Source organism: Carettochelys insculpta, chromosome 3, assembly GCF_033958435.1.
Source record: "Carettochelys insculpta isolate YL-2023 chromosome 3, ASM3395843v1, whole genome shotgun sequence".
Lineage (NCBI taxonomy): Eukaryota > Metazoa > Chordata > Testudines > Carettochelyidae > Carettochelys > Carettochelys insculpta.
This window is the reverse complement of record NC_134139.1, coordinates 162,161,058-162,184,367: the sequence shown is the minus strand read 5'-3', so window position 1 is coordinate 162,184,367 and position 23,310 is coordinate 162,161,058. Positions and strand designations below refer to the sequence as shown.

Sequence of the window (23,310 nt, the reverse complement as noted above, 5' to 3'; positions counted from 1 at the left end):
ATGATGAAAGTGACAACAATTCTATGTGCTGTATTTTCAACAGAAAATAAGGAAGGTTTGTTAATGAAATTCACAAAGCATACTGGAAAGATTTCAAGAACGGTAATAATTTGACAGTTCTCTGATTGAGATTTTATTTTTATTTTTTAAGGCTGAACCTAGCTATGAATTCAGATTTAAATGCTAAAAGTGCTGGGTGATGCCAGATCCAGAAGACTGGTTAAGACTGATGTCTAAAATTCTTTTGTTTTTAAAGAAAAGAGAATCAGTGTAACTTAGAAGAGTGAGGCCCCCTACTGGAATTCCCCTTTCGTTTCAGATTCACTCATTGTGTACTTTGTTTGAAAGCAAAAATCTGCCATGAAGCTGAATGAAACAAATGCCATAAACCACAAAATGCTAGCTACTTTAAAAGATTATAACAGCTTTGAACAGAAATACCAAATTATTTGCTGTTGCTTTTTAAAATCACTTCTCTTTGAATACCAACAGGGTTCTGTTCTGCCTGTTTTATTGCCACAGGGCCACATTCTGCTGTTAGTTACACATATGTAATTCCAAAATAATAATCCTGGCTTAATTTGTGAAGCAGCAATTCCATTACTGCTTTCTAATGACCTGCTGTAAACTTTACACACTTGCTGTACAGCAGGCCTGCTGACAAGAGATGGGCACAAAGGGGGCATTTGTCTCCAGGCCTGAATCCCTTTCAAATACCACATAGCACTGCTCTGCCACTGTGTGTGCAGCTCTGAGGGAGTGTGTAAGTGTGGGGGGGTAGGAAGGGCTGACTGCCCTAAGTCCCTCCCATTTTGATTTTGGTCCCACCCCTTCCAGGCGTGGGGAGCTGTCCCCCCACCCCTCACCTTGCTCTTGGGCCCACAGTAGCTGTCAGTGATGCTGCTATACAGGAAGTAAATCTTTCGCCCAAAATGTAACTATTGCACATTAGAACTACTTAATAAACAACGTGATTTCAAGTTGATGCAAGCCATACTCCCATTTGCTACAGCCAGTTAAGCTATTTGTTAGTCACTGTATAATGTGATATCCAAAGTGGCTACCACTAAGTTTATCAAGAGGAAATACAAATATAACAAATCACTGCAACTACAAGTTCTTCTTTAAAATTGTGGATTGTAATGTCAGATATTAGAAAGTATCACAAAGCTCTATCTTTGCTTGCAAAAACTGGCCAAAGCGCAAAAGTACCTTTCAGCCCATTCTGTAAGACACTTTCATCAACAGCATAAGGAGACTGTGTGGATGAGTCTGGGTATTCACCCAGAAGCAAAGTTCTATAACACCACAGAAGCTAAAGCCATAAAAAATGAGACTGTGGTTTTTCAGCTACAGCTGCAATTTAAAAGATGTGACGAGATGTGGACGTGCATGAGAGTGCACCGCCACTCTCAGCACCTGCTGCTGAAACTGTTCTGTGTATGGACCTCGGAGTCACCAGGTACAGCCCTGCAAAAGTGTGCTGAGAACAACTGTGGACAACATCAACGGAAATAGTGCAGCTTACAGAACCCAAGTGGTTGTCCTAAATATTACCAGGTGTGAAAGGGTACAAGGGCCCAGTCATACCGCTAACCCTACCCTGCGCAGTCATCATCTTCCCCCTTTCTCCTCCCATCAGACACAGATCATCATACCAGGGACACTAGACAAAACAGCCTCCTTTCCACAAGAGCAGCACTGGCAGCAGACAGGAGGAAGTGCGCAGGAGCAGACTGGAAAATCTCCAGGCTCACAGGCTGTCTTCTTCTATGCACAAAGGATGACTTCTTGTTCCTGTTTTCTCTTGCCCCGATCAGAACCAGGCCCTCTTCCCAACAGCTCCCCATTTCCTATTCAAAATTCTGAAGTGTAACTGCACGAAGAGTGCAAAGGAGCTTGCAGAATAGGCATGACCTTTGGAAACCTCCAAAACAGCAGAAAGCTTTATAGTTTTTGAACAAAATGTTTTAAGGGTTTGGTCTTAAGACATTAAAAAAAAATCTGACAGAAGCACACACTGGGTTTCTGCAGAACAATTTTGTCAACCATTTCCAACCACTCCTAATTTTCAGGTCTATAATGAAGACAGATTTTTTTTAAATGTACTAATGCCACTGGCTGATGCTCCTGTCCTTCTCCTTCCAATGCTCAGCTTCACTCTTCCTACCCATTTGTCTTAGCTCTTTCTCCCTTATTCATTTTCTCACCCTTCAAGTTTCCCAATTCCCACACCTGCTGACCGCTTATGTCCATAGTCCCTTCACCTTTTCCACAACTTTTCACACTCACCTCAATGCTGATCTGTGCACACCCAAAACCAATTAACACACACAAACCTAACTGTTCTCAGTAAAACAACTATTCAGGCTTACACAGAAAATCTGAGCTTACAGTTCAATACATGCCTGTGCCAGCATTCAACCTGAGCAGGTGCTTTATTTCATATGAATTTTTAACACTTTTTCAGTTTACTAGCTCTCCAGGACAAGGGTTCTGTCTTCCAGCATGTCTGAACAGTGTTGCTGGGGAGTGGACTGCTCCAGGCTACATTAGCCTTCTGCTTCTTCCTTTCAGGGGATACAAGCACGGGCACGTAGGCTGCACCCTCAGGGGGAAAGACTGCTTGTGCCTATCTGATGCACACCTGTGCAAGAGTAACTAAAAGGTAGTCCAAAGCTGCTACTGTTGTTCTATAAGGCTATCTGCTGTTTCACTGTTGTGATATTGAACTCACTGGCCCAGAAACATAATAATGACACAAGGACATATAAGAGTGCAAAAGACCTAGAGTACTATTTTCTAGCTCCCTTACTTCTACACTAGTCAGATTGCTTCCCCGTGCTTGTTTATAGTTCTACCACAGGGCGTAGACTTTCTGTGGTTAAAGAGAACTACATTTAAATAGCTACCACTCTTGAAAGTAGCAGAGATGTAGAAATATTATAGATCACAAATCATAGTTCAAATGTGCCAGTCTAAGCAACTGTAATCACAGCATAACCATTTTGCTTGTTTGCCAACAGTTTTACTAACATTGGTCGAAGAGGAGCAATTTGTTTCTGTCTCTAAACTGATATATACTGGACAGGTCACAGTTGCATACAATTTTAATCTTGACAATCTAATACAGTAAACTCTTTCATATCCGGCATTCTATCATCTGGAACTCTCAAATAACTGGCATTTTAACCATAAGTAAATGTTAGTTACATTTCCATAACTACAGTATAATGAAAGTAAATACAAATAAATACAGCAAGTACAGTGTGGCCACATCTACACAAGTGGCTTTTGCTGGAAAGAAATGCAGAGTGTCTACACAGCAAATGTGCATTATTAACACCTTGTCGACAAAACCTGCAACATCCTCCGGCAGTGTTACATCTCCTCGGATTCAGGTGTAATGCTCTCTCTACTCTGTGCTATTGACAAAACAGCTACGTAGACACTTTGGGGCCCTTTTGTCAACAGACAGAGCTTCCAGTTTACCTGGCAGCCCTGTTTGTAGAGCTTCCGGTGAGCCATTCTGTCAAGAGAGGGCTGGGCAGTCTGGCTGCTCTCTGTCAACAGAGCAGATTGCTGTTTCGATCTGCTTTTATGTGTAGACTCAATCTGTTGACAGAAGTTTGGCTGGGAAATCCCCTTCAACAATGACTTCTGTCAACAGAGGTTTCTCGTGTAGATGTGGCCTATAAGTTTACAGTGCACAATATTACTGTTGTTGGTAAATAAAGTACTCTGCCTAGATTTTCATTTGTTTCTTGACATCTAATCCTGTTTTTTTTCCCCTAGTGTTATGCTTTGTTAGGTATACCTCTCCATTATGCACAATATTTGAATATCCAGCAACCTGGGGATGTTGGATATGAAAGTTTACTGTAGAATGTTTTCACACTATAACTATTATTTCAACACTTTTTATGTATTGTTGCCTTTCAAAAGATTGGCACAGTTCATACAAGATAAAGTTATTCAGTGCTGAAACTGAAACTGTCAGACCATGCACGTAAAATAAATTCAGTTTTATATCTTAACACATTGCATTCTGTCCTAAGAAGCAAAAAAGCACCCTCTGCTGGGAAAGATGTACAATTATGTTTCTTCAGTTCTAGTCCTCTTTTTGTGAAAACAACTTTGCTCATGTTACAAAGGACTGTTTTAGGATAAAATCAACTAGAGTAAGCAAGGCTAACATAAGCCACATGAACTTTGGAGTCAATACAGGACTGCATTCAAAACTGTACAATGCAAAGCTGAAGAGAAACTTCAGAACGTTGCCATACTGTCTCTAGAAAATATATGATCTTTTATCAAACTGTTGTTTATAAATATAGGATTAATAAAATGTTCAACAGCCATGTTTTTCTAAAGGTGCTCACTTTTATCCAGCTGTGCAAGTGTTGAAATATCATCTGCTGAAGTTTATTATTACAGTAAACGCTTTCATATCTGGCATTCTATAGCCCAGAACTCTCAAATGACCAGCATTTTAGCCATGAGTAAATGTTAGTTCCTTTTTCCATAATTACAGTATAGTGAAAGTAAATACAAATAAATACAGTAAGGACAGCATAAATTTTATGGTGTATAACACTACTGTTTTGGATAAATAAATTATTCTGCATGCATTTTGTTTCTTAATATCTAATCTTGGTTTTTTTTGGGTTATGCATTCCTAGGTATACCTCTCTATTATCCACAATATTTGAATATCCAGCAACCGCCCAGACCCAGGGCTGCCAATATGAAAGAGTTTACTGTAGTAGTAGTAGTAAGTTGTTGATAATAACTATTATTATTATTTATTTATTTATTTATATATCACTTTCATCACAGAAAACTTCACAATTTGTATACAGTAAGGTCTCAGAGTACGCAAGGGTTCCGTTCCACGCACCCTAGCATAAACCCGAATTTCGCACAAGTGGGGTCTGGCTTTTTCCCCGGCAGAACACATGTTCTGCAGCTGGGGAAGCAGCAGAAAGGTAAGTCCTGGGGTGGGCAGGGCAGGGCAGTTGGGGAGGGTTAAGCCTGGCAGTGGGTTGGGGCTATGGGGGCCGGTGGGGGGAGGGGCGCTAAGCCTGGGGTGGGATGGGCTGCAGGGGGGTGAGGGGTGGAGTTGAGCGTGGGTGGTGAGCTGGGCTGCAGGGGGGGAGGGGAGGTGAGCCAGAACCAGAGCTGTGCCTGGGTGGTAAACCAGCAGCGGGGTTGCACTGGAGCTGTGTGGGGTGGGCAGGCAGCTTGTGAGCCTGCAGGGGGCTTGCACCGGAGACGCGTGGGGTGGGGGAGGGCAGGTGGGCGTGTAGGCAGTTTGTGAGCTGGCGGGGGGTCGCGCCAGAGTGGGCGGCTGGGCAGCACGTGAGCCGGTGGGGTGGGGGTGGGTGGTCGCACCGGAGCCGCACAGGGCGGGTATCTTGTGAGCTGGTAGGGGTGGGGGTGTTGCACTGGAGCCGTGTGGGACGGGCGGGCAGCTTGAGAGCTGGTGGGGGTGGGGGTGGGTGGTCGCACCGGAGCCGCACAGGGCGGGTATCTTGTGAGCTGGTAGGGGTGGGGGTGTTGCACTGGAGCCGTGTGGGACGGGCGGGCAGCTTGAGAGCTGGTGGGGGTGGGGGGGTTGTCGCACTGGAGCCGTGTGGGACGGGCGGGCAGCTTGTGAGCTGGTGGGGGGGGGGGGTCGCACAGGAGCCGTGTGGGATGGGCGGGCAGCTTGTGAGCTGGTGGGGGGGGGTCGCACTGGAGCCGCGTGGTGTGGGTGTGCAGCTTGTGAGCCGGCAGGGGTGGGGGGCGTCGCAATGCAGCCGTGCGGGACAGGTGGGCAGCTTGTGAGGCGGCAGGGGGGATGCACTGGAGCCGTGCGAGGCAGGGGAAGATGGCTTGTGAGACAGCAGGGAGGCCACACCAGAGCTGTGTGGGGCGGGGGAGGATGGCTTGTGATCCAGCAGGGGGGTGGTGCTGGAGCCCCGTGGGGTGGAAGGTGGCTTGATCCAGAGCCACTTGCAGGTGGTTTAAACCGAGCCCAGGCGTGGGGTCAGAGGCAGACACGTAAGAGCGGGGTCATGCACTCTTGAGTTCGCATACTCTGAGACCTTACTGCATGTGTAATCACTGAAAAGGAGCTTTTTTCTCACCTAGGCAACAGCACTAATCAGTACACAGTACAATTATACATAGCAGTGGAGAAGCTGATTTTGGATAAGGATTTTAAGATAAACACCCCAATTCCATGCGAAGAACATGAGATTTTAATGACATTTCCTGAATTAATTGACACAAGATTACAATTTAGCGCTGGCTCGAGTGGTGGATGCTGTTTGCGAATAAAAAGGGAAAGGGAAGAGAGTATTAATGGAGCCTAAGCAGAGGGATGGTGGGGGAGTGAGTTGGAGTGAAAGGCTGGACTTGAGGACAGAGTATCAGAATAGGAGGAGGAGGAAAATAGGGCCCCGAACCAGCAAATACTTATGCACGTCCTTTATTGTATTATGGGAGTAGTCACTTAGAGAAGCACACATGTGTTTGCAGGACTGGGGGTAACTGCAGCCATGGGGATGGGAGAAGGTCCATGTGGTCTGTGGGCAAAATCAAGTGACCCTACATGGAGATTGCATGGAGGTGAGTAAGACAGAGCCTCTTAGGGAGGCGAGCAGTGGGCTGTGTGGATAGTGAAATAAGGACAGTGAGGCTCACTGAAGCCTGGTAAAAGAACAGATCAGGCAACAGGAGTAGGGATGGAAGGCTGGGCTGCAGGGCAATGAGAGTTCATCAAGATATGGCAAAGAAAAAAGTAGAACCTGAAGGACAGAAACAGCAGCTCTGGGGCACAGGGGTGGGACTGACATGGAGTAGAAGCAGTTTCTTTTCAAGCTCCAATCTTAAAACGACCCCTTTCACAGCAGTAAGTGAAGAATCACAGTGTTCTGCTCAGAAATTGTCTTGTCATACAGTACTCTAATAATACGAAAGGTCCCTCCTACCTTGAACGTATTCAACTGTTGATTAATAATGTCTGTTTCCATTCCAACGGGACCTTGAGACTCTTCATGTTCTTCAGCTCCTCCAAGTAGACTAGAAAATTCTTTTAACTTACTATAAAACTCTTCCATACGACAGAGAGTTCCTTCCACTTGTTCCTCTCTGGCTTTTGCTCTGTCCAGTAACTTATTGCATTGTTTACTTAATGCCTCTAAGTCTCTTTTTATACCAATGAGATCAGGAGATGCTTCAGTGTCTAACATCATTTTGCAGGTTTTATTGGCATTTTCATTACTTGTTATAAGATCTTGAAGCTTTTTGAGGAAATTTTTGATATCCTCTCTTTGTGAGCGCAAAGTATCTAGATCTCTTCCTGCTGGAGCCATGCTATCAAGCTCATCATCAAACTCGGCAAACTGAGAAAACATCTCTCTGATGCTGTTTTGGAAATGGCCAATTCCCTGAAGTTTGGTCTCTAAGAATGAACACTTGTCTTCAACCTGCTGGCTGACTGTCCTGTATTCTTGCTCTAAAGACTCAGCTTGCAACAAGAGGTCAGAGACACCTTCTGAACTGGAAGCATCTACCACCAGTTCTTGGGCAAGTTTTTTTGCCAAGTCCACATGTGGCTTTAACGTCTGAAGTACTTTCTGCTGGCTCTGCAACATTGTCAAGTATTTGTTACTGCAAACCTGGGGTCCAAGAGCATCATGAGCTTCCAGCTGCTCTTTGGCACTTTTAAGTTGCCTTTGGGTTTCCCTGGATGATTCCTGAAACTCTTTTAGCCTTCGTGCCATGTTTTCCAAGGACTCCCTCTTGCTTTGTAATTGTTCTGTGACCATATCCACTTTCTGGTTCAATGCCACTTTTTCTTCTGTAACACTTTCTTTATCTGTTTGAGTGGCATTCAGCAAATTGTCAGCAGCATTATTTAATGATTCCACCATGCCATGGTGTTTGTCCAAGTCCTTTTGCAAGGCCTTCACCTGAGCAATGGACTTCTCTATTTCAACAGGCTCTATGACAATCTTTACTAAAGACAAATTATTTTGGCACTTTTCTATCCAGGACTGCAGGTGTTCTACATGCTGTTTGTACTTGAGGGCTTTCTCCAGACAATCATGTAACTTATCTTCTCTTTCTCTTACCTCCTTATTAATTTCATCCCAATTACTTTTAAGCATGCCAAGCTGAGACTGCAACTCTGCCCTGTCAGCTCCTTGTGTCTTCTGTAGGAGACTTTCACCTTCTGCAACAATTTTTTCATAGGAACAAATCTGGTCATATAAAGTCTGCTTAAAATCTTTCTGCTCCCCAATTAACAATTGTAAGGAATCAAGCCTAGCTGACATAGGGTGAACCTGGTTCAGTTCTCCCCTCTTTTTATCCAGCCACATCTGGAAGTCCTTAGACATTTGCTGGAACTGATGAGAAGTAGCATATGCTGACTGAAGTTGCTGAACATGATTGCCTGCAAGAGACAATACATGATTTAATTTTTACAACTAGCTACTGACCAAAATTGTGGTAGTTTCTAACCAAATAAAATATTTTTGTTCTGAGTAATATATATTTATTGTAGTTTGCCCAATTAATTTTATTACACTTCATTCTTCGTTAGAAATTGCTGGTTAACACAGAGAGTCATATTTCATACAAAATAGTGTATAGGATAATAAAATGTCTCATCAGAATTAAACTCAAGAGGAATGGATCTCCATGGATGTTTGAGGCCACTGAGAGGGAGGCACTTCTGTGGAGTCAATCATGATACCCAAGCCCATCAACATATCTGAGCCCCACTGATGATCATGATTCATAGGTTACATCTGCACTATAGGGTTTTGTTGATAAAACTGGTGTTTTGTCCACTAACCCTGGGGAGTATCCAGATTCCCAAGGAGTTCCATTGACAGTAAAATTGACAGAATGCAGCACTTCTGTCAACAGTTTCATCCTGCTCCCCACGAGGCATAACGCCTCTTTGACAGAGATCCGGTGACAGAAAACCAGTCTGGACATTTTCGGTGCACCTCTGTCAAAAGACAGGGTTTTTGGGACACCGGGCAGCCTTGTCTGCTGTGCTTCTGGTTGACGTTTTTGTCAAGAGAGCGGCTGGGCAGTCCGGCCACTCTCTGTCAGCAGAGTGGATCACTTTTGTGATATGCTTGGCAGTTTGGCTGTGCTCTGTTGACAGAAGTTTTGTTGGAAGATATCTTCCAACAAAAACTTCTGTTGACTAAAACAACAATAATAAGCTTTCGTGGGCAAAGACAAAGTGGGTCTTTGCCCACAAAAGCTTATGCTCCAATAAATCTGTTAAGTCTATAAGATACCATAGGACTTCTCATCGTTTTTGCAGATACAGACTAACACGACCACCCCTCTGATTCTGTCACAAATCACTGTAATCTAGATATAGCCATAGTGTTTAAGGCCAGTAAAGGACTATTAGCTGAACCTCTGATATATACAGACTATTACATATCACCCCCTGATACTCCTATATTGACTTACATTTAACTAAAGAATACCTTATGCTTGGCTAATCTTCCGAATATATGCAGCATCTACTGTGACTAGCATCTCATTCCGGTGATTGAAGCTGGGGAAGCTGGATTCACAGGCAGTGATTTTAAAAATACCACTACTGTTCTTGTGTGCCCTCAGTTTGGTACCTGAAGACTGAGGGTATTCTTTTAGCTTCTTATAGACACAGGGACTAGCTACAAAGTTTGGATCCACTACATTGGGCAACTGGTTTTATTTAAGAGTGCGGTTCAGGCTCTTTTTGGTAAACACAAGATGTTTTTAAAGGACCAGAGAACTTTAATTATTATTAAAGTTGCTTTATTGCTACATTACTTCCCCCTATTTTAATACTTACCTGCTTTCTGTTCAATATCCATAAATGGTTTTAAGATGCCTTCCAGTTGCCTCGTAAGCTCCGCTTTCAAGTACTCTTCTCCAACCAGTGCTGACAGCTCCTCACAAAGGACCTGAGCCACTTTTATATTTTTCATTTCCTGTTCTATTTCCTGCTTCACTTCTATAGCCTTTTCCAACTGCTGTTTCATAGCAGTGGGGTGTGTGCTCACAGCCAGTGAGCTGCTTAGTTTATGATCCAAGGCACTTAACTTCTCCGACAGGCTTCTCAAAAGGCTTTGGTACTCTCTGCTTTTTACAATGGCTTGGTCAATTTGACCACATCTGTCGCTCAGTTGTCCTGTTAGACTGTCCCATTTTTGTGCCACAGCTGCCAGTTGCTTTTTCACAATTCCATGGGAGGGAGGATGTTCACCTGGTCTCTTCAGTATCCCCTGACCAGCTGCAGTTAACTGCTCATACTGGGACTTTCTGGTATCAAACTCCTTAAGCAGAATCTAAGCAGAGAATAAAGAAAGATTCATTAACTTCAGAACATTTTAAGTAAAAACCTTTAAAACCAAACAGTAGCTGTTATGAGTTATTAAGTCACCAGTCTCCCACTATGAGGAGTAAGTGATTTAATTTCCACTACACATCATCAAAGTGTTGTTTTACACATTTTACATCAAGGGAACTATCTGGGCAGCCAACTCTGTTGTTAGAGAGGAAATTTTCAGGAGTTTCAGAAAAAATAAGGCACATTTTCATAGTGTAGATCTTTATCAAACAGGAGTCTGATTAACAGATACAAACATTGAATTTTGATAATATTATGGAAATTAAGGAATAGTGCCAAGTAAAATAATCAGCATTTTGTTTCAAACAACATTTTCCTTCACAGGCAGTTTTGAAATTTATCCTCAGAGCGAACATCAAAGGAGATGTATAGTGACGTAATTGTGGAATATATAAGTTTAGCACTGAAATCACAGTTGCATGGACTGACAGAAAAATGGAATGTATATTGTAAGATTTATTAAAGTTTGTATCTGTGGCACTCAGTATTAATATTTTTGGCAGTAAGTCACAATGCTTAGAGGAGAAGGGATGTATGTGTCAGTTTCATTACAGAATATTGCAAAACTTTTCTTTTAGAGACACAACAGGCTTAACTTTTCATGACTACTAAGTGATACCTCATAATCTCATGCTGTCTGTCTAGGTTTCTATATTTTTTGTTTGGCTGTTTTTTTCACAGATTTAATTTTAAATTGTGCATAAAGAAATTGGAACAAAGTTAATTTTTTAAACTCACTTCTAATCACTCTCATAACAGACATGGACATTTTTAGTATCAGTAATATGTTGTGCTAAATAGGGTTGTAGCATCTCCTCACAGTTTAGATTAAGTGTCAGGAACAGAAATATTTACAATGAAAGTCCCTAGGTTCTGCTACTTTTTTTGATTTAATTTTGATTTCTTTTTACTGGTGTCTTCATTCATTTGTCACTCTATTTCTGTAACTAAAAGAGTCAGGATTTTCCCTATATTTTCTCTTCCTTCTTTGGCTCACAGTTTGTAACTTACAACTTCCTTTCCAGTCCTGCATTTGACTTGTTTTCTAATTTTTATTAGCTACAGGCACAATCAAAGGGACAGACCCTCAAAAGAGCATGTTCTCAAAAGTATAAATTTTGTAGGAGAACTAGTCATAAAAAGTTATTAGCTACTTACAAACTCAGATTAAAAAAAAAAAAACTTCAAAAGAGCATTTCACCAGAGTATGGATAAACCACAGCATGGTCAAAACAGAAACATATATTTGAGGGTCAATATTGTCAGGTATCTCCCCAGGGATAAGTTCTGAACATTTCTTTTAGTTCTTTTGATCTCTCTTTTTTGTTTGTTTTGTTTTGTTTGTTGTCTGCAGATGTGCATGTGTGTGAATACTGTAGCCATCTGAACTAAATTAGTTATTATGTTTATTGATAAATTGTTGCAGCAAACATCTACTGACTATGCTGAACACGAAGTTCAAATGAAAAGCACCTTAGCAAAGGGAACATAAAGGTGTTATTCATTTAAATAACATGTATTAGCAACAAAACTCACCTGGACCTGCTGTTTCTGTGTATTCAGCATATTTGGGTCAATTGACAGTGGTCCAAGCACACTGACCATGAGCTCTTTCTCTGTAAGCCACTGCTTTAACTGAGCTTCGGTCGTCTGGAACTGGGTCAGGTAATTTGAGGACTCTTCAAGATTTTGTCGTCTGTCAGCTGTAACCTTATTGAGTTCCTGCCATTTAAAATCTAGCATAAAAGAATGATAAATGTTAATAACACATTGCATGTATGTTCTAACAGAGGGGCTGTACAGCATAATACTGTAGACAAAATAAAAAACAGTTTGGCAATCTGCTGGCAAATGTAGACAGACCCTAGGTCACTGTCCCATAACACAAATCCAAAGCTTAAATTTAGACTTACGTTACCATTTGCAACAATGCATAAGTGCCCTAGAAGCCAATTTCAAACCTTTAGTTACCTAGGAGACTAAGTCGATGGGACTTAAGTGCCAAAGTCACGTCTGAAAATGGGACATAGTCACTTGGGTGCTTTAGAAAATGCTACCTTTAGACCAGCAATAGGCAGCAAAGGCTAGTGAGTGGGCTGCATGAACAGCCCTTCCTTCATCTCAATGGGCTGCAGAGCACTAAGCACGACCCCAAGAATAAAATTAAATACATCATACTTAATTGTCTTCTTTCTCATGCCTTTTCACCCAAAAGCACTCCACTATTGGGGCAAATTAAACTGCTGACAAAAGTAAGATAAAGAAGCAGAGGGAGCGATCAGCTCTCACAATGTTGTGTGTAATCAGCATATGTCTCCCACATACCTTGCTTCAGATGTGTCACTTCTCATTATCCCATGGTCTGCTTGACCACTGCCAGCCCCGCCCCCAGCCCCGCCCCATTCCATCCCATCTTTCACATTCCCGTATGACCTCTTCCCTGCCTCTTCCCGTGCCCTATCCCTTCTCCACCCCTTCCCTCTCAGCATTTCCAGCGTGCTCGTCTGATTCATGTCATTCAAGCTCTGAGGGGAAGGAGGAGGAGCAGGGATGGGGCATGAATCAGATGATTTGCTGTGCTTGGGCAATGGTGGGAGGGAGGGGAAGGAGTAAGTAGGGCAGTACCCCAAAATGTCCAAGAGGCATGGGAGAAGGGGGCACAGAGGGGTTCTGTGGGCTACACACAGAACCCCAATGGACCACATGCAGCCTACGGGTTAGCCACCGCTGCTATGAATGTTCCTTTGCACTTTTTATGACAAAATGCAGAATTACACTGCAATTCAAATAAAACAATGCTGGTACTGTATGTCTGCAGGAAGTAGGGTACATGAGTGGAGCTGCTGATGTTCCACCTGGCACAAGTGAGACCTTGGGCTAACATAAATTAACATATAAGAAAGTGATAAAAAATGCCTCTAAAATTAATGAGTCAGAACTAAAAATAAGTAGTTGGACTAAATCAGTTGGTGTGAAACCATGCAGCTTTATTCCTAGTGGGAGGTTCAGTTCTGGGCTACATTAATTCCTCCATGCCTGCCACACTCTCTGTTCCCATATGCAATTCCTATCCCACTCCAGCTCTTCTCTGTTTCTTCCCTTTCGTGTAGCTCTTCTGCTCTGTTACCACCTTCTGTGGTACTCTGATTCATTCTACACTTCCTCATTTGGCTCCAATGTTTTATCCTGATCAACTTCTTGGGATTCTTCTTATGTTCCCTGTGTAGTCACTCAAATCTACCTCTTTCATATCTTCTCTGACCATCCTTAATGCTTTTGCTCCAGCATCTTACTGTGCCATTTCTCTCTCAGCTCTGCTTTAACTCTCTTTCTTACCATAGGGTCTTTGGTCCTCTGCTGAGCTGTTTCATAATGTTTCCAAACTGTTTACCCCCATTGGAATAACTACTGACATTACAGAAATGTATATAAAAATCAATGAGGAACTGCAAAACTAAACTTTATTCTAAAATATAAGAAAATCTATTTTTTTTAAATATGAAAATTACATAACTTCAGTAGCTATGGTCCAAAAGTGGGAATTTCTATTTTTTCTTTTTTTTGGGTGGGGGGGCAAATTTAAGAAATCTGAAGACAATGGCAAGCCACCACTAAAACAATACATCACAAAAGCCCACATATGCATGGAAAAACAGCCTGAAGAAAAGCATTAAAAACAGCCCCAAGTGTTCTTTGTATTATCCTAATGTGCTAGAAGTGGATTTTTTTTTACATTTTTTTTCATATCCTTACAAAAGTGTCAATATATGAATTAACAATTGACCTTCAAGCATTCACTCACAGAGTTTGAAATGGAGTCAAATTCTGCTTTCTGTAACCCTAGCGTAAATCCAGAGTACATACACTGACTTCAGACTCTAGATTTACACAGTTATATAGAAAGTGGAATTTTGTGCCAGGTTTATCAGAAAACAGGCAAGATAATTCAAAATTCTAGCGATGGGTGGCACGACGAAATGACTACAAATGTAGCAAGTTCAGAATCAGTCTGAGCCATAATGAAAGTAAACTGATGTACCTATTTTATCCAACATCTGTTTCCATTTAGGTGCCTCGGGAGAATCTGGATTCTTCTCCAACAGCTCTGTCACTTTGTCCTTCAGCTCCTGTACTTTATTTTCACTTTGCTTCAATTCTGCTTCAAACAGCTACAAAGAAGTAAAATAATAAACTGAAGTAAGCAGAAAACTAAAAACATTGCATAGATCTTTTTAATTCCAAAATATGATGACAAACACAAAATCCTCATAATAGTATCTAGCACTTGCACAGTGCTTTTCAAGTCTCAAAGAACTTTACAAAGGTTGGAAATGTATACAGCAACAAACCATTTTATTTCTTTAAGGACTGGACAACTGCATAATCACTTATAACAACAATGGCAGAGAACCCTAGAATGAGGGGAACTCATACAAAGTAACAGAGAGGTAGCCATGCTGGTCTGTATACTAACAAAACAAAAAAGCAGTCAGGTAGCACTCCAAAGATGAACAAAATAATTATTAGTTAATAATTTGTTAGTCTTTAAAATGCTACTTGACTATTTTTTCATATAAAGTAGGTCCTCAGTGCCCCATGATATGAACTTCCTAGCCTGAACAAGTCCTGCTTCCATCCACTGAAACTGAAACCCCCACCTACTGATGACAAAGTGAGTAATCACAGTACTTAGCAACAAGAGAGGGAGAAGGATTTATCATGAATACTCTATATTAGCCAAAATATTGCATTATAGTGAAAAATGTTGTTCACCTAAATGCACTAAAAGAAACATATGAAATGAAGGAATCTATGTTAATGGGAGTGGGGTGTGACAAGACACACCCAGAGAAGACAGGCAGTGAAAGAACCCATTACTGATCTGTGTGATCCCCAAATTGGGCCTAAATGTAAAAGTGAACAAAGATAAAATGAGCTTTCAGCTTTACCTTTCCCTTGTTACTGATGCTGACTGCTTAACATTACTTCACCCTTACTTTACATTAAATTTCCACCCATTTTTAAAGAAAGAAAAAAAAAGTCCCTGATTCTATCACTAGCAGGCAAAGTCAGCAAAGACAACTGAGCTCCATCTGTCTTTTTTAAACTGTTTAACTCGGGCCCAGTCCAAAGCACATGGAAGCCAATGAAAAGACACCATCTGAGTGAGGTAAGTACTCACCTATTTACATGTGCACATGCAAGGTATGGTTACACCAGCTTGTTTTGCCAGCAAAGCCCTGGTTTTGTGGATAAACCTAGTGAAGCATCCACACACAAAATGGGATTTGTCAACATTATCTCAATAGAACCCAGCACTATCAAAACAAAAAGCAGTCAAGTAGCACTCTAAAGACTAGCAAAATGGTTTATTAGGTGAGCTTTCGTGGGACAGACCCACTTCTTCAGACCATAGCCAGACCAGAACAGACTCAATATTTAAGGCACAGAGAACCAAAAGCAGTAAGCAAGGAGGACAAATTTTGCTAGTCTTTAAAGTGCTACTTGACTGCTTTTTGTTTTGATAGTGTATAGACTAGCATGTCTTCCTCTTTGTTACTAGAACCCAGCACATTTGCCAATAACCTTCTGCCTCTCCCAGATGAGGAAGGCCATGTCTACAAGTGCCCCAAACTTCGAAATGGCCATGCAAATGGCCATTTTGAAGTTTAGTAATGAAGCGCTGAAATGCATATTCAGCGCTTCATTATCACGCGGGCAGCAGCGGCGCTTCGAAATTGACGCGGCTTGCCGCCGCGCATCTCGTCCAGACGGGGCTCCTTTTCGAAAGGACCCCGCCTACTTCGAAGACATGAGCTCATGGGAATAAGGGGACTTCAAAGTAGGCGGGGTCCTTTCGAAAAGGAGCCCCGTCTGGACGAGACGCGCAGCGGCAAGCCGCGTCAATTTCGAAGCGTCACTGCAGCCCGCATGCTAATGAAGCGCTGAATATGCATTTCAGCGCTTCATTAGTAAACTTCAAAATGGCCATTTGCGTGGCCATTTCAAAGTTTGGGGCACGTGTAGACGTAGCCGAAGACTGCCTAACTTGTCAACAAAAACACTGTGTGGACACTTTAGGGGGGCCTTCTCTCAATAGACAGGGCATCCAGAACAATGGCCTCATTGCAGTGCCTCTGGGTGGTCCGTTTGTCGAGAGAATGGTGGGGCAGTCCAGCTGCTCGGTCAACTGAGCAGAGCACTATTCTGATTGGCTTTTGTGTGTGGCTGCACTCTGTTAACAGAAGTTTTGGGGGTTTTTTTGGTTTTTTTCTGGGGGGAAATCTCTTTCAACAGTGACTTCTGTCAACGGATCGCTGTAGTGTAACCGTAGCCACAGACTACTAAAAGTATACGTGCATTAAGAAGGTCCCTGGGCTAGTCACTTCTAAACATTTAGATTTAAAAACAAATGAGCATATCTTTTTGAGCTTGGTTTGAGTTTTAGGGCTGAGTATCATTTAAGTCTGAGGAAATGTGGGTCACCAAACATAAGTTATGAACATTTAATGTTGACCAACTAATAATGAAAAAGTATACAAGCTGGGTCAAATTCTGCTGCAACCTCATTAAGATACTGGATGTTCACGGTCACATGACAAGGCTAGGGCGACCATATCTCCCTCTCCCAAATAAGGAACAGGGAGATATGGTGGGGAGGTGTGGCTCCTACAAGGCCCAGGGAGCCAGGAAGGAGGTGGCAGCTGCCGGTGCTCTCCAGGAGTCTGGGGAAATGGCAGCTCCCGGCGCTCCCCAGGCCCTGGGAAAGTGGCAGCTTCCCACATTCCCCCAGCTTCCCTGAGGCTCTATGAAGTGGGGGGTGGAGAGAGGGCCCAAATACAGGACAATCAGTCCCTTTTAAAAAATAAGTAGGGACACCTTTTTGGCATCCCAAATATGGGACTGTCCTGCCCAATATGGGACGGATGGTCACCGTGGTCGAGGCAGGATTTTCCCTTTCAGTAATGGTACAGACAGGCGGAGTGCATTTCCCTTCAAGTGTGCCCCAGTACACAATATGTGTGCTCTTACCTTGCCTAGCAGTGTTAGAGAGAAGGTGGGGAACTCCTTTACCCAATGCTGAGGAGAGCTGAGAGCCTACTGCTGCTTTAACATTCTCTTATAATAATTTTAGTTGGGGGATCTTGAATGGCCATATGAATTACCAAGTATTACATAGTGCCTCTGAGGAAACCACTGCCTTTGTGTAGAGTAAGTCCCTGCAGCTCTACAGTATGAGAGAATGGTGGAGCTGTAGTGGACTAGTAGTTGTAGGAATAGCTTTATAATAGACAGAGCCCATCAAGTGTTACGTGCAAGCATGAACAATTCCTCTTACTCTGCCCTGCATTTTGTCAGATTTGCTCTGCCCTTGTTTGTAATACTTATGGAACTTACTTTAAAATCTCTAACTATTGTGCTAATATGGGACTGAACTGTGCCATTAATTATTGAGCAAAACTTCCCCCACTAATTTCAATAAGAAATTCTGTTTATTACTTCATGTGGCCCTTAGCTGAGAGCTTTCTTCATATCCACGGAGTACCTTATGCTGTTCTACTTGTGTTTTAACACCTTCCCTATCCGTAGGAGCTGCTTCCCAGCTTGCAGCAGCCTTATCCATTTTTTGTAGCCACTGCATCACTGAGTTTGATTCTTCTTGAACATTTTGCATCTTTGAAAGCATGCTTTCCAGCTCTGTAACATTTTCCTTCAGTAAAGCACCCAAATCTTCGTAACTGTGATTTACATCTGACATAGCCTGTTGAACAGCTGTCAGCTCTGTGGGAGGAAAGGAGGAAATACATGTTAAAAATATAGGCCTTTTAAGGATGTCTGTACAGGACTCCAGAAACATCTTAAGTTACAATAGTGAAGACATGGAAAAAAATCTATTTAATACAATAAACGATTGCATGTGGTAGGGTCCTCTTTTTGTATAAACTCAAATATGGCCACATGATTTACGAATAATCTCACTTTAGTACATACTCTATAAGAATGTCTGAAATGTCAAATTCTATCTGAATGTTTCGAACAACTATAAATTTGTATAAATGTTTGAATTTCGTTGAACTATTAATAAAATACCCTTAATATTACTGGGATTACATTTCATTTTTGAAAAAGAAAATATTTAAAGAAAAATATGTTTCCTATACCTAAATTAAGGAATCAACCAATATTTAAAATATTTAGGGACAAATTCTAACTTGAAAGTCACAAGCATGTGAACATCAGAACTGTGATAGAGAAGCACTGCTACCAAACTGTGGTCACAGACAAGAACCTCTGTGGCAAGGTCCCGCCCCTACTCCACCCTGTCACCCAAGGACATGCTGTTGCTCTGTTTCTGCCCACTTTCTCCTGAGACCTGGCCTTTGCTCCCCTCTTCCCATCCTTGCAGTGCCCCCTCCTGCCCACTGCTCTTCACCCTCCCACAAGTGCCTCCTGCCAATGCCAAACAGTGCGCTGGCAGCCATGCTAACCAGCTGTGATTGGTGAGTGCTGAACACCCACTATTTTTTAACGTGGGGGCTCTTGAGCTCAAGCACCTGGAGTGGGCGCTTATGTATGCAAGCACCACTGTGCAAGCTTTGTGTTACTGAGAGAGCTGAGCAGCCAAAAATGAGCAGACCATAGTTTGGCAAGAGTGGACACTGTAGGCATAGAACAGAGCATGGCTCTATCTAGGCTCACATATAACGTGAACATATAAGTACTATATGCAGAATCCAAATAACGTATTTAGTTCCTGAGGTGGAATATGTCTCTCATGCTGGTACAAGTATATGCTGAGTGGGTAGCTGGGTGTATGTGTTAAACAATTTCAAACTTCCATTTATGCATAGACATATTTGCAAGATTCTTCTGAACATTACAGCTCCTGTTAAAATAGGTATTACATATATTTACATCACTTTTCTGGACACATGCATACTTGGCAATGGGAAGTGAGAATTCAGCTCTACATCTTTCAAAGAAATATTAAAAATTGTTATTGATAATACTTTTGTGCAAAAAAAACTGCTCTCTCATTATAGTTTTGGGTTAAGTTATTTGCTTTTATGAATTATATTGCAGTTATTTGCTGTTGAAGAACCTTAATCTCCTAGCATGGTCCATGCTAATGACCTAGCATATTAGTGCACAATCATATATCTTTGTTGCATATGATAATCTTAATTAGTAATTAGTCACCTTTATTGGACAGAAAACCCTGAGAACCGGAAGCCGTTCCTTCACCATTCAATACTATTCCACCTACAGATGAGAGAGGGATAAAAATTAACGATGCGGCCTTCAAAGGAGTTGCTATTTCAGTTCTCCAAACTCCAGGAATGTCTGAGGCCTTTTTACACCCAGCTTGCAAACCTTTACAGAACAGCACGTGTGGATCTGAAATGCAGCTTGTGTCATATTAAAACAACATGGAATGACACACAGACATACCATACTCGGTTTATGGATCTTTGATTCAGTTCGTTCCATAAATACTGCATTGACCTGCACCACCTCCTCCTGTGCACTGTGCACTACAAGCCCAGCTGAGCTCTGCATATCATTCCATTGAAATTAGAGATTACTTTTGCATGCCAGATGCTGACTCCTTTATTCACATTGAGTACATGTTGTTTACCATCACTTCTATTGATTTTAGTGGAATAAGTTACTCAGAAGCAGGATCTAAGTAAGATACTACTCATCTTGATCAAATAATGTACAAATGAGCCCACAATCAGGGAGAGATTAAGGAGCCTTCACTCCCGCTGATAAGCAGCTACTCATGCAGGTAGTCCTAACGATTTCAGGGGGGAACTGTTTCCATAAACTGTTTCAAGAGGTTTGGGGGCCCATGGAAAGCAGGCAAACCACAAAGTGGAGGGAAAGAAGAATCACCTCCACTATCTTCAAAATGTACATGGAATACACCCAGATGACCAATTAATGGAGCAGAATTAATGGTTGCCTTGGAGAAGGCTATGCATTCATCCCTGACGACCAGATGGAAAGTGAGTAGCAAACAGCGGCAGCTGGGGGATGGTGAGAGAGAATAAATCAGGGAGGAATACTGCTTGCCCCCATAACACCACGAAGGGATCTGTCTATGCTTTGGTGATGGTGGGATTTTAATAAGTATGAACAGAAAATCAAATATATGCATTCTTCATATAGAAAACCATATTCATTCTGAAAAACACTGATAAATCTGTATGCTGAGCAAATTAGAAGTGAACAAAATTTTCAAAAAAAAAATTGGTAACAATACAGCTTCAGCTTTTATCTGAATTGCAAGAACCATGGATATTTAACTACCGCTCCTTTGCCCCTTATGGTGTCAATACTGTTCCCAGTGCCAAAGCTCCCACTGATTAAAAGGGAGCAGAAACAGGCCATATATCCACATTCCCCAAAATAAAACAGATAGGAAAACAAGTATTTGACAACCTTATGAAAGAGGTTTTCTATCCTCATACTCCCTTCCTTCCGCTTGTCCCAGAGAATATGCAGCGTTTCTCATAGGGGCACTCTTGCATTTACAGTTATTTATAAGTAATCCGCAGCACAGCATTTGGGCAGAGGAATACACTGGCAGTTAATTGCTATTTATTTGGATGTATGGCCAAAGAGGGAGAAAAAAGCTTACTTAGTCATAGTTTTTTAAAAACAACCTGGAATAAAACCAAAAGCAACTATCACTATTTTCAGCAAAAGAGAAGCAAGAAAAAAATGCCCCACTCTTGCCAAACATCACCACCCTGCAAGCAATACTCCTGTTTCCACTAGCCTGTCTAAGAAAATATGTTTTGAAGATTGACAAGTCAGAGCCAGGAGCAAGTTCAGAAGGCCAGGGGCATGGACTGAGAATGCTTTTTATTGCCCTTATGATATTCTATATGTATTCTGCCTGCTTTGTAGAATTTCTGCTTACCAAAATTTAGCTGTATCCATAAAACAAAGCCAACAGTGAAACACTTAAATGCTATGGTGCTGGGAGCTACATGAAACTGATATACAGAGATTTACTCTCTTTAAAATTAGACTCCAAAGAAAAGCTGAAGCTGTGACCTGGCAGGACAGGCTGACTCAGGAAAGCGATAATGGTACAGTATAAGGAGTCCTTTTTCCTCCTTATTGTTGTTTCAGCTCCAGCAAATCATTATATTTATTGAAAATTGCTGTTATCCGGCTGCTAAGTACCTCACTGCACGTGAAATGAGCATGCTCATCTTAGTTCACCTTTTAAACAGACAAGTGTCCACAGCACACAGCACACCACTACCACAGAACCCATGATCCTGCCAACTCTCAAGTGCATGCTTAACTTCATATATGCCAAAAACCTCACTGATGTCAACAATACTCATGGACAAAGGTATGCATGTTCCTCAGTGTCTGCAGGATTAGGGTCTAAATTAGTACTGTTGGGAAGGCTCAGAAGAAACATCAAGCACCACAAGAACATGCAAACCAAATTGCTCTTTTACCTCCAGAAGTGTCTAAAACACAGGCTTAATTACAGATTAAACCTCTCTAAACTGGAACACTCTTGTTCGGCAACATCTGTAATCTGGCATAATTTTAGTCAGTCAGATGACCATTTATCATGGGTGTGGCCAAGATTCCCGTGGTCCCATAAAGTTTGTTTACAGCCACCAGTCCTGGCTCTCAATATTCTGTGCTGTTATTTAGCAGCAATTTACCCGTTAAATGTCTTCTAAGAGCCTAGTAAGCACTGGAAACGTTGCTAATACTGCCAGACAATACTGACCTCCTATAGTCTAGCAAGATCCTGGGGGTGTCAGATAAGATAGGTTCAACCTGTAGTGGGATGAAGAAGCTTGCACTTCTAATGCTCATTATATACATGTTTGGTGAATATGCAAGGACTTCAGGATCTGATTTGATTCATACTAGAGACCATTTACATCACTCTGGGAGTGTAAAGGAGTCTTAAAGTAAAAAATGTGAACTGCCAGAGCCCTGGCATAAAATGAGACTCAAGCCAAACGGTGATCAGGAGAATGAATACGGCTAAGGCTACATCTACTCTTACCGGAGAAAATCAACCGCTCCAGGGTCAATGTTGACCCCGGAACTCCTCCTGAGCCACATGGCAGTAAGTAAGGTCAATGGGAGAAGCACCATGAAGACAGGCACAGAAGTTGACAGCTGTAAAGTCGATTTTTGGTATGCAACTGTCTTACCAAAAATTGCATAATAGCTGTCAGCCTTCAAGGTAAATCTAGATGTAGCCTAACGGATTCTGCACACTAAGTTTACTAAGCAAACCTGCTGACTTCACAGTCAACAGGCAAAACATTTTATTTTTAAATTGAACATTTACAATAAATGGAGTTAGCTGATCATACAAATACATACTTGATTTTGCAGCTGCCCTGGTTTTGGCAAGAGACGTCACAGCACTGATTATGTTACACAATGATGTTCCTCTGCTATTCATGTTGTGAATTTCAGGTGCTTTTGAAGTCCATTCTTCTTCTAATTTCTGAGTAACCAAAATGTAATATTTTCAATTTGTTCATTACATTTTAAAAAAGAACAAAATAAATCTGAAATACTTAGCATGGAAAAGGAGATACATAATAGCTTTAGGGAAGATACTGAGCTCTTGGTCTGTATAACACATGAAAAAAAAAAAGAATGTTTGTATTAGCAGTATCAGTGAGACTGTATACTCTACTGTCCGGGCTGCTATGTACTTAAGAATAGGGCAAGGTTATAACTCTAGCAGAGAAAAAGGGGGCAAGTGGCATATAAGACACCTTAAAATCAAGGAGGAGCGGGTGTGACCATGTGAAATACCAAAACCAGATGCTTGCCAATTAAGAGAATATCCCTCCCAAAACGTGTATATATATATATAT

The 23,310-nt window shown here is 41.8% G+C and overlaps 1 protein-coding gene across 15 annotated transcripts in view; it reads right to left on the bottom strand.

Annotated features, from left to right (window-relative positions):
* Positions 1–23,310, bottom strand: part of DST (dystonin) — a 483,110-nt gene that overhangs the window by 109,962 nt on the left and 349,838 nt on the right. For all 15 annotated transcript variants that reach the window (XM_074991114.1, XM_074991115.1, XM_074991118.1 and 12 more), the window contains 7 exons: positions 22,805–22,931; positions 19,622–19,684; positions 17,967–18,202; positions 14,460–14,589; positions 11,957–12,156; positions 9,863–10,358; positions 6,978–8,446 (listed from right to left, as the gene is read on the bottom strand). In XM_074991114.1, the coding sequence (XP_074847215.1) occupies positions 6,978–8,446; positions 9,863–10,358; positions 11,957–12,156; positions 14,460–14,589; positions 17,967–18,202; positions 19,622–19,684; positions 22,805–22,931 (2,721 nt within the window). The remainder of the gene's footprint in view (positions 1–6,977; positions 8,447–9,862; positions 10,359–11,956; positions 12,157–14,459; positions 14,590–17,966; positions 18,203–19,621; positions 19,685–22,804; positions 22,932–23,310) is intronic.